A 12,214-nucleotide genomic window follows, 5' to 3' on the forward strand; every position below is an offset into this window, starting at 1 on the left:
AGGGGCTGTGGTGCTTGTTGCTAGTGGCAGAGCACCTGCTTTGTGTTGTGCACTGTTGGTGATGTTTCCATTTAAAAAGATCTTTCAACCTGAAAGTTCTTGAAGCGTGAAGGTGTACGTGAGCCTACCCCGATCTAGCATTGAGACTGTCGGGCTTGGCATAGAGGGTGGCCTTGTGCAGACACATCTGCTCCGTGTTGGTGGGAAGGACAGTCCACACTGTTGCAGAGCAGTGCTGCCTGCCCCTAAGCTCAGGAAGGAAGGTTTAAGGAGAGCACAGCCTGTGTCCTCAAGGGGATGTGAAGGACCTGTTATGAATGCCTTCCATAGTCTAATGTGCGGTAAACTTCTCAGGTAAAGCTTGTGTTGGCTTGATGAGTGCCATGTGAATGTCTGCGGTCTTCTAGGCCTTAGTGAAGGGACTTCACAAAGCCTCCTTTACAGGGTCCTGGTAGTAATAAGTTTAATGACTACTTTTATACTGAGTCTTATTTATTTTCCAGATTCTGTTTTGTTTTTGTTTACATTTTGGTAATAATGAGGTTTGAACTCAGATCCTTGTACTTGCTAGGTACGTACTCCACCACTTGAGCCATATGTCTGGCCTTTTTTCACTTTAGTTTATTTCTCAGGCCCAGTCTTTTTTTTTTCTTTTAATGTTCTTTTTTAAAAAAAATTATTGTCAAATTGATGTACAGAGAAGTTACAGTTTCGTACGTTAGGCCTTGGGTACATTTCTTGTACTGTTTGTTACCTCCTCCCTCATTCCCCCTCCCCACTCCCCTTTTCCCTCTCCCCCCATGAGTTGTTCAGTTGGTTTACACCAAATGGTTTGCAAGTATTGCTTTTGAAGTTTTTTGTCTTTTTATCCTTTGTCTCTCGATTTTGATATCCCCTTTCACTTCCCTAGTTCTAATACCAGTATATACAGTATCCAGTGTATTCAGATGAGATATAGTGATAGCACAGGTACAACCACAGGAAAGGATACAAGAGGATCATCAACAAAAGAAGCTACGGTTTCACATGGCGTGTTGAAAGTAATTACAACAGTGATATAACACTTGTTTCCATAACATCAGGCCCAGTCTTACGCCTTTTGCTTAGTGCTGGCCACAGACCTCGATCTTCTACTTTCCCTTTGCTGGGATTACAGCAAAGTAATGATCATACCCAATTAGTGTTTGAGATAATGTCTCCCTAACTTTTGTCCTGGTTGGCCTTAAACCACTATCCTTCCATCTCTGCCTCTCACATTGCAGGGGTTATAGGCATGAGCCACAGTGCCTGGCACTTTCTTGATTCTTATAACAAAACCAGAGGGGATATTTTAGACCATTCTTAAGTGAAAAAGTTGGAATAGAGAAGTTAGATTATTAGTTTATGTGTAGCTAGCTAGTGAGAGAGCAGAAATGCCCTATGTCTGTGTGCCTGTCGGTAACTTCCTTTTGTAACTAATAGCATTTGGCTATTGTAGAGCTTTATGATAACCCTATAATCCAAATGATGTGCTAGCATGTTTTGGGACACTATAGCAACCTGTAATTTAAGCCCTGCAGATGTCAATAACTTTGGAGATGTAGGCAGTTGAGACCCAGAAAAATATAGTGACTTACTTGCTTATTATTGGTGAAAACTCAATGGAACTTAAACCTACTCTCCATCTTGTATTCTCTGCATTCTACTCAGCATCCTAGAGGCTGGTGATTTCACTACTCTGTAACATTTATCGAACCCTTACCATGTAAGCGTGTTCTGTGCCTGATACTGTGAAGTGAAACCAAAATAAAGGGAATGGCACAATTCTGCTCCCTTTATAATTTAATGGCAGAGCTAGGATAATCACAGGAGCAAAATATCTAGCATTCAGCATAATTAAACTCTATACGTATAAGTAGGCTTGTGCCACTCTAGTGGAGTATGTCACTAGTAATGGTAAGCAATTTGAAGCATTCATTATCTGGTTGGTACCAAACAGTTCTTTGAGAAGAGAGCTGTGTAATGCACTCTTCAACGCGCGGTCCTGCCACTCTCTTCCAGGAATAAGTGCCAGCAGTCCTCCTCTGCCTTGCCCACTCTCCTGGCTCATTATAAACCTCGAGCCACATTCAGGGCTCTCTTTTATCTTCTCATAATGTTCAGGGTCTTGTGCTCTCGTCTTTTCTTTTGCCTACAGCTGGCTCTCTACCACTTAGGCCATATACCTCCAGGCCTCTACTGTTTCAATAGAAGAAAATGTTAGCAGTTGCCTCTGGATCCCTACTTCCTTGGTTTTGCCCAGCTTATTGCCCCTTTCTCCTTCTCTTTTTAAAATTTTTATTTATTTAGTAATTTTTGGTGCCATCTTGGGCTTGAGCCCAGGGCCTAGATTTTTTTCTCCCAGAGCTACTTTGACTATACTTTTAACTTTTTGGGGAGTTTATTTAGGGATAAGAGTCTTAGTGATTTTCCTGCACAGGCTGGCTTTGAACTGCTATTCTCAAGTCTTCTGAATAGCTAGGATTTCAGGCATGGGCATTGGGGGCCTACCCCTTTTCCTCTGCTGATCAAGATTCTCAGAAGATCACTGTAGATTGTATGATTGGCGGCTTTCCTTTTCCTTCATGACTGCGGCCTTTGCCTCTGCCTGTGTCCGTGGGCCCCCTCCTTCTGCTGACTGTTCTTTATAACTCTTCGTATATGCCCGTACTGACCCAAGTCTTCATCTTTAGCTAACATTTCTCACTCAACTTTAGACTATTTCCACAAGGTCCCACATTAGACATGGATAAAGTCGAGTTCTTCACTTCCCCCTTCAAAACTGGTTATGATCTGATTTCCTTGATTAGTCAGTGGTACTAGCTAATGATTACCTGCCCAGGAAATCTGGAGGTCAGCTTTAACTTCTACTTCCTCCCTTAGGAGTATGGTTTCCATAACACTTGCTTTACAAAGTGATCTTGAATCTGCGACTGCTTGCTGAATTTGACCGCTTGCTGCTTTTTTTTTGTCCATTGTATCATTTCAGGCCCTCATTACCTATCCTGTATTTTTGCAGTATCTTTCTACCTCTTCCTCCTGCCTTCAGTGTACTATGTACTGTGGATTAAACTCAGTGCCCCTGGCGTGCTATAAGCTCTCTATCACTTCAAACACACCTCAAGTCACTTTGCTTTTAGTTTTGTTTTTCAGGTAGGGTTTTAAGCTAACTTTTCCTGGGCTAGCCCGCAACTGTAGTACTCTAACAACAAGCCTCTTATCTCTAGCTCCTAAGTAGCTTGGGTCTTAGGCTTGTACCACTATACCCGGTTTACTCTTGAGATCCCATCTCACTGTGGCCCCATCAGCCATGAGCTTCAGTCCTCCTATTTCTGCCTTCTGAGTAGCTGGATTAGAGGCGTGTGCTACTGTGCCTATTCCCCTTGCCTTCAGTCTTCATCCCCTATAGATATGAGGAACTAAAGAAATGCTAGAGTGAGCTTTCCCAAAATATCAACAGTTGTATTCGTTCCTTTAGTTTCTTTCTGCTTGCTGTAGGATGAAGTTGAACTCATTAGTGTGGTGTACACGATTTCCTCGGAGGCTCCAATGTCCGGGCTCCACATGGCCCTGTGTCGACAGTCATCTCACTCTGCATTCCTTATATCCCATGGTCCAGCCTCATGGCTTTTTTCATCAGGCCCTCCAGTCATTGATTATTCTCCACCCTCCTCACTTCTGATTAATTTAAACAGTAGCCAGATAATTAACTGATTGTTGGAGGTTAATTATAGTTGCCTGTCTTTTGTTTGCATAGGCTAGCCCTTGAGATAGTGGGTTATCAGACTGGTTGATGTTAATGTGATTAATATGACCTGTTTTAATACATGAATTAATACTGAGAAAAAATGCTGGAGTTACTTAATGTTTTGACTCTTTGCTGAGGTTGAATAGAAATGAGTCTCACCAAACTCAGAAACAAAAGAAATAGCATGCTGTATTAGGTAGGATTGAGTCCAGTTGAAAAGACCAATGGCTTGAATAAAATAGGCTATTTACCTGCCAATGAAATTGCCAAAGATGTTGGCAGCTCAGTCCAAGATGTCTTAACGGGCCCAGGCCTTCCTGAGCTCTTTGCTGCCCTCTCACTGGAGTTTATTCCTTGTGCTTATGCTCCAGTGTACCAATTGTTTTCTAGGCACTAGAATGGAGATAGCCACAAAGGTGGCCAGATACAAAACATTGGCTTTTTACAAGATAATTCCTGGAAGCTGCCACCGAATATTTTATTTCTTCCTATTGTGTGTAGAGGTTGGTTTTGTATTCATTTCTAAATACAAATAGTCGTCTATGCAGTTAAGGGTTCTGTTATTGTGGAGGAAGGGAAGAATGAGTTTCAAGGGACACCCAAGCCCTTTAGTCTGGTGTTTAATCTATCCTTTCTGTTTTAGCCCTTTTTTCAGCTCCTTGCCATGTGAACCCTGTGACCCAGTGGAAAGTCTCCTTGTTATTCTTGGCTAGAAGTGACAGCCTCAATTTCTAAGTATTTCTATTGCTTGCAAATACCATATGCTGAGCTGTTATTGCTGTCACTTGTCTGTACGTGCGGCTTTCCTAAAGCATAAGTTCTCCCCACAGGATAAGTTCCTGAGTACAGTGACCATCTTCTCTGTCGACAATGCCTGGACTAATGCCTGATTGGTAATTGGTTCTCTGTAAGTATTTCTTGTATGAGTAAAAAATAATTTTGATGATTTCTTGATTTTTTATGGCATTTTAGGAAAGAAAGATGGACCAACCCAGTGGAAGAAGTTTTATGCAAGTATTATGTGAAAAATACAGTCCTGAAAACTTCCCTTACCGTCGTGGCCCTGGGATGGGGGTCCACGTCCCTGCCACACCTCAGGGCTCTCCTATGAAAGGTAAGAGGGATGAGACCTGAAGCATGCAGTACTGGAGCTTGCTTACCAAGTTAGATCACAGGGTTGCCTTGACGGCCTTTAAGTTATGAGTCAAATAATCTTTATCTCTTGTTATGATTTCAGTGTTTTTAAGAACTTCATGGGACTCGTTTCCTCTAAATTGGCTAGGTGGTGTTTGGGTGCATTTCCAGGGCAAGAATATAGTGCTAGGTGGTCACCAATGGCTCATACCTGTAATTCCAACTGCTGCTGAGCTCTGTGGATCGAGGTTTAGAACCCGGCCAGGCAAACAAATCTGAGAGACTCTTGTCTCCAATTAAATAGCAAAAATCTGGGAGTAGAGCCATGGTTCAAATGGTAGAATACCAGCTTTGAGGGGGGGGGGAAAGAAATACCTGAGTGATACTGTTTCAAGTGTATATTTCTTTTTAAACAACTCAGGAGTCAAAATAAATAGTAGAAGGCTTCCTTTGCTCTCAAAGACATTGGTAGGACTTTGAATTAGATTCAAGACATTGACATTTACGAAGATGTTGAGCCAAGTGAGTGGTACAGTGATTGGAAAATTAGAAAGTAGTAAATATGATCAGAAAAAGTTTCATAATATGAAACTTGAACTAGATCTTTACGAACGTAGAATTTAGAGAGAAGGCAGATATATTAGAGGGATCAGGTGTAAGGAGAGTTCTAGAAGCGTGCACAATGTGGTTGTCCTTTATCTTAACATTGTACTTATCAGATCTTGGGAGCAGTAGTTTGTAATTAAGGGAAATTAATAATGTGTCATTATTTTAGTTCCTATATTTGGAAGTTTCTGGGTGTTATCTCTCAGTACAACTATTTTGCATTCCATGTCTCCTAGAATGGCAAAGGATTAGACTTGTTACCTTGTTACTTGTTAAATTTTTGTTTTCTTCCAGGATCCATTCTCATTCTGAGAAGCTTGATATTGAAAAGTACTAAATTTCAAAACCATGTAACTTGAGACCCCTGTTAATAAAATATGACCTTCATTAGTCCTTTCTCTATACTGACTGAGAAAAGACTGATTGACTTCTCATGTTTATTTTTCTTAGTAGAGATACTGAGAGTGATTTTGACATATATTTTTGAACCAGTTAGTCATCAGATAATTGTTACCTTAATTTGACCAAAACCAGTGAATACTTCTTTCTTCCATTTTAATTACATTTTGAAAAAGGTTAATTTTCATAAGAGAAAAATATGGCATGGATAGATGAGTATAAAGAAAAAATGAGGGCTGGGGATATGGCCTAGTGGCAAGAGTGCTTGCCTTGTATACATGAGGCCCTGGGTTCAATTCCTCAGCACCACATATACAGAAAATGGCCAGAAGTGGCACTGTGGCTCAAGTGGCAGAGTGCTATCCTTGAGCAAAAAGAAGCCAGGGACAGTGCTCAGGCCCTGAGTCCAAGGCTCAGGACTGGCCAAAAAAAAAAAAAATTAAAGAAAAAATGAAAAGTTGTGTGTAGCCCCACTTAGATGGCAAAAATGTTTTAAATGACACAACCTTGAACAGAACTAAATTGACAGGTAAATCATCTAGTAGTTTGAGATAATTCTCAAAGGGAGCAAAAGGTAAAGATATACCTCAAACAGATTAAAAAGCTACTCAGAGTATTTGAGCTAAATTAAAGAATTGGGACCAATAAGCAGGTGGTGGTAGTCCAGCTATAACGTGCATGGATCTAGTGTTCTGATGACAAGATGATAGCCTTGTTGGTTGATGACTCTGCTGTTGGTAGTTGAGATAAAGAATCCTGGCAGGAATTAAATCCTTGAAGACTTTCTGGTGATAGTGATTCAGTATTTCTGAACGTCTCCTGAGCCATAGTTTGCCTGCACCTTTAGGATTCAGGACCACTGGATCCCATCATAACCTGTTTTTTGTTTGTTTGTTTTTAGGGCATTGAGTAATTTCACTAATTGATTTTTTTGTTTCTGGATTCCTGATGGCTAAATGTATGTAGATAAGAATGAAGCTGATGTGGAAAGTGTTTTGTGTTCTCCGATCCAGATCGCCTCAACCTCCCAAGTGTACTCGTGTTGAACAGCTGTGGAATTACCTGTGCAGGAGATGAAAGAGAAATCGCTGCCTTCTGTGCTCATGTGTCCGAACTAGACCTTTCTGACAACAAACTCGAAGACTGGCATGAGGTAAAATTTTATATTGCTATATTTTGGTGAAAAGCACCTGCTTATTATATTATTGTGTATGCTGTTATGTATTCTACTGAGTTCTGGTTCTTGCTTGAGCTGAGATTCTTGTCTGTATGTCTCAAGAAAAGTGACATTGCACCAACTACCTACAGTGGCTTTTCAATTAGCTTTTGTTATGCTTACCTGCTTTCATCAATGTGAAAATCTCTGAGGAACTTGATTCCAGACATCAAGAGGTTCACGTGTCTACTGAGGTATAGGTACTAACAATGCATTAAATTCTCTTTCCCTATTTTATACATCCTGTGCTAATTCTCTACTTTGGCTTCAGACATAAAATTCCTACAGCTTGAAAAATTGAAATATAAGAATTTAAAAATCTTGGGATTGTAAAAATATTTATTCTTATTACTGAAGTTTATTCCAAATATTTTAGAACTTTTCTTAATGTTATCAAGTCTTCCTGGCATTTTAGCATAACCTTTTGAGAATTTTGAAATTTGACATAATTATCAGAATCTTTTGACCAACCTTTAGAGTCACAAATAACATCATCAAAACATTCTCTTATTATTATAGATAACATTCCCTACTTGATCAAAGCATTGCTCGATAGAAGCTACCAGGACGAATAAGGGCTAAGTAGTCCTGACTTATTCCACTACCTGACTTTAAATTCATTTCTTGCTTTGGCTGTTGCAGAAGTTTCCCAGTAGATTTTCTTGGGTCTGCTTCCTTAGATTTTCCACAGTGTCATCAGACTTTGGCACAAAATCCTTTGCTTGCTAAAAACGGTGTCTGTACTCCTTAAGTACCACCTTTCATTTTATGATCCTTTGCTTTTGCTAGAACTTTATCTCTGTCTTTAGTTGTGCACACTTACTTGCAGCCCATGATAAATGCATACCGAGAAAAGCATCCTTGCTTTTAGTCATATGGAACGCACTTTTCTTTTCCTCTTTCTATTGGTCACTTCTTATTTATCCTTCAAGACTTGGTCCTGGTTGCTATTCCCTTGTGAATTTTTCAGATTATCCCAGAGCACCTATGCCTTACTCCTGTAGGAGTGTGGGGTAGTCACTTGCTTATTTGACAGTTTTCCTATTGACCATGAGTTTATTTCCAGTGAAAATTGTTGTCTTTTTGTAATCTGTATATTAGGTAGTCACATGATTATTGAATGTGTGATTAAATAAATGATTCTTACATGTGCATAGGCCACTTAATCCAGCTTTTTCAGGGGTCCTAAGAAATTCACCTAATTCTTCAGTGCTTCAGTCTGCTCATCCGTAAGATAGCCCTGCTGATCAAATTAATCGCTGACCTACTATGTAGATGTTGAATGCTACACAAATGCTAAGAAGCTTTCTTGTTTAAGAAAAATTGGGCTGGGTGATGGTGGCTCACACCTGTAATCACAGCTACTCAGGAGGCTGAGATCTGAAGATTGCAGTTCAAAGTCAGCCCAGGCAGGAAAGGCCATGAGACTCTGGGCTCTTATCTCTAATAAACTACTCAGAAAAAGCTGGAAGTGGTGCTGTGGCTCAAGTGGTAGAGTGCTAGCCTTGAGCACAAAGAGGCTCAGGGGCAATGCCAGGACCAGTCAAAAAAAGCAAGGAAAGAATGAAGGAAAGGAAAGGGGGGGAAGGGAAGGGAAGGGAATTTATCTTTAGCACAGGATGTTCAGTTTTTCTTACTTTTATTTAATTGTCTTGTTTAATATTTACCATTTTTGTTAGGCTTTTCATGAAATTCTCAGAAATGTTTGTTACCTGGTTTCTAAGTGATATGTAGATTTACAGAGATATAAGAAATAAGCTCTATAGAGGTACATATAGTCTTGGTACTTCTCTGGTGAGATCTGTGGTCTGTGTGGGTGATGCATCAGACAGAATCTTCTGAGTGAGTTCAGCTGTTGTGTTCACATGCTCAGTCCTCTAAGTTTGTTCTTTGGGAGTATGACATTTCACATAGGCTTTATGCTTTGTGTTTGACCTGTGCTTTGACTATGTACATGAGCTTTTACTTTTAACTAGTGGGAGCTGCTCAGTAGTGAGGTAATTGCCACATTAAAGATGTATGATATGCAGTATGGATCAGTACACAGGGTTTGGACTAAGTAACAGATCTCTTTCTCTGCTTTGACAGAGGTCTGTATTATTATTTCTCAGGCCACATTGACATATAGCCAGTGGGTCACATATTTACTTGTAGTCTATTTGTACTTGATGTGTGTTCTTATCTGTGTTGGGTGGCCTGTTTCCAGGTAAACTGCTTGCTTTCCATTTTCCATTTTTCAGTTTATTTCTCTTTTCATCCTTCCTTTCTTTATATTTTCTCCTTAACCTTCACTGTAGTCAATCCCAGTCTTTTAGAATGTCAATCTAAGCACAAGATGGAGAAACACTGCCAACAAAAGAAGATGGATTTTTAGGCCTGGTCAAAGTCATTGCCAGGCCGCGTGTGCCTCACGGGTCTCTAGTTTTGAGAATTACCTGTCAGCCTGTTGCAACCTGTGTGTCTGATTACCAAAGACACCATTTGTCCCTAGCCATTAGCTGAGTTGAACTCAGCCAGCATTGACATAGAAAATGTGCAACAAAAAAATTTAGTGTGTTTTTAGTTCTTTGAATGGTCACTAAAGCTGTGAGTTATGAGTAACTTGTTTTGTAGTTTAAATTCTTGTCTCATATATTTCCAAACGCTAAAATGCATATACGTGAGAAATGTAATGCTTTTTAGGTGGGGAGAGCAAAGATTTATCTCCACCTTTCAAAAACTGGGTACCTATGTAGTTTAAAAATGCACTTTTAAGCTATTGACTTGAGTTTTTATCTAAGTAGAATTTTGTCAAACCTTTCCCAAGGTATCTCCTTTTTTTCCTCTTTTCCTTTTCGAAATCATATTATAAGAGAAATTCAAGCAAGTAGTTGAGAAGAGGGAGGAATTGGCCAGTCAGGTGAGGTGGAGAATAGCTTGGGTATAAATTACAGATTGTTATCTTAAAACCTTTTCCCCATTTTCCTTAAATCTTTGGTTTCCTCCTCTTTGGAAGCCGGAGTGAGGGTCCCCTGTTAAATCATGGGGTAGTAGAGGCCTTAGAGGTGAGCTCAGTTCATCTCCATGTTTCTATACAAGAGCAAGCTCAGCTCAGTCTAGCTGGAGGTCTTTTTATGTTTGGAACTTAAGAAGGACATTCAATATACTGCCCTCAATACTCAGCAGAATGCTTATTAGGCTTTGCTAGTGGGAAATTTGTGTAATGAATACTGTATTTTCTTTAATCTGGTCAATTTGAGGTTATCCAGAAAATCTTTTTTATTTCTTTAAAAAAAGAAAATATCTGTATCATTTTTCCTTTTAAAAATTATTTAGATTCTAGTCCAACTTCATATTTTAGGAGCTATAAGTCATTATAAATCTGTATTGTCCCTGTAAAATAGTATAAGTGCAAACAAACTATGAAGATTGTACCATATATCTGTTAATCTTGGGGAAATCTCCCAGAAATTATTTTGAAACCCTTGAGTTATCCATTTTTGAGTATTCCTTCTTTAATAAAAAAGTAAACTAGGAGGGGGTAGTAAAGGGTTTACATTGTGTTTATGTGTAGGTTGTATTCTCAGTTATTGTTTGTGCCTTAGGAAAGCAAAATTCCACATTTTTCTCCCTTAAGAGAGCTCACGTGTAGCTGATCAGTACCTTCTGCGTGTAGGTCCTATCACTCAAGTACTAGGTTGGTTCCTGCAGGAACTACTTACTATGTTGTGGTCATAGGCTACACTCCAGATTCTTGCCATGTATTGCACAAATGCTTGCTACCATTTGATCAAGCTTCAAACAAGAGAATCTATATAGACAGGAATAAATTCCTTATGCTTTAAACAGAAGCCTAGTGTTGTATTTTCTCTGAAAGGTAGTCCATTTCTTCTCGTTTCTGGTAAAATGAGAGGAAAAGTGGCTCACTTCAAAGGGTTAGTGTGTGGAAGAGGTCAGCTGGGAAGTAGGAGGGCCTTTCTCTCTGACATTCTCCCCCAGCCTCCTTGGAGGTAGTCTCTTCCCACTGATTTCACAGTTCCGGAATGGAATGCACGTAGCGATCTGGTCTGAGGTACAGATGGTGTCTTTCTGTGCCTGTGCTTCTCCCTTCTAGGTGCACTTTTCCATTCTCTCTGGAGTTAGAAACTGACAACTAGACCCAACTGGGAAGCAGGAGCATTTGCAAATCCTACCAGTGATTCTGATGGATTACCAGGGTTGAGATATAATAGGTTAAACCATTCTTATCATACTAGTAATAGTCACATTTAGTGAATGACCTTGTGTCATTAGTTTATACATGCCCTACTTATAAACTATTAGGAACTAGATAAGGAAACAGACTTCAAACACTTGCTAGTTGGTATGCTGAGTGTATTACATGTATATCTCATTTAATTCTACAATAACAGATAGTTACCTTCCTGTTTATGAATGAGGAAACTGAGATTTGGAAAGGTTAAGTAATTTGTCTGCAGCCACACAGGTAGGCACATGATTTGAACCCATGTTTTCTAATTCCAGAACGAATGTTTAACGGTGGGGTTTTTGTTGTTGTTGTTGTTGTTCCCTTTTTCATAACTTTGAGTTACTACATTGCCTGGTTAAGTGAAGCTTAATATTTTTGCTGGACACTTAGAATTACTTGTTTAAGTTTTTCTTGCTGGTGGCACAGCTGGCCTTCGGTTGTCCCTTAGTGTTTTGTTACATTACCATGTTATCACGCATTAGCTTGTAGTATGCTGGAAAGTGAAATGGCTCTGAAATTTAAATTCCACTTTTGACACTTGGGATTATGGTATCTTAGTCAAAATTAGTTAACATCTTTGGTCTTCAGTTTCCTCATTTATTCAAATAAAGTAGTCTTGCAAGTTGTTTTGAGAATTGAATGAAATAAGCTGTATTGAAGATATGGGTATAATTAGAGTAAATAGGGTTAGTCATTTTCTTATCTGTCTTTTTGTCTATCAAGCAGTTAGCTACATTGATAGTCACAGTTATTAATGCTTTGGGTTTTTTAAATCTTTAAGTTGTATAAAGGAGTTACCATGATTAATACATCTTGATCCTTTTAGCTTTTAAGTAAATATATTTTAAAGTTTGGTACTTCTTTG

At 39.3% G+C, this 12,214-nt stretch overlaps 1 protein-coding gene across 4 annotated transcripts in view; it reads left to right on the plus strand.

Moving 5' to 3' along the window:
• The window catches only part of Tbcel (tubulin folding cofactor E like), a 66,122-nt gene that overhangs the window by 15,381 nt on the left and 38,527 nt on the right, over nt 1-12,214 (plus strand). For 3 of the 4 annotated variants that reach the window (XM_048344016.1, XM_048344015.1, XR_007210552.1), the window contains 2 exons: nt 4,739-4,880; nt 6,919-7,058. In XM_048344016.1, the coding sequence (XP_048199973.1) occupies nt 4,748-4,880; nt 6,919-7,058 (273 nt within the window). In that variant the 5' untranslated portion in view covers nt 4,739-4,747. Of the gene's footprint in view, nt 1-4,737; nt 4,881-6,918; nt 7,059-12,214 lie in introns of those variants that run through there. The other variant, XM_048344014.1, reaches the window with a different exon arrangement.

Source organism: Perognathus longimembris, chromosome 3 (assembly GCF_023159225.1).
Source record: "Perognathus longimembris pacificus isolate PPM17 chromosome 3, ASM2315922v1, whole genome shotgun sequence".
Lineage (NCBI taxonomy): Eukaryota > Metazoa > Chordata > Mammalia > Rodentia > Heteromyidae > Perognathus > Perognathus longimembris.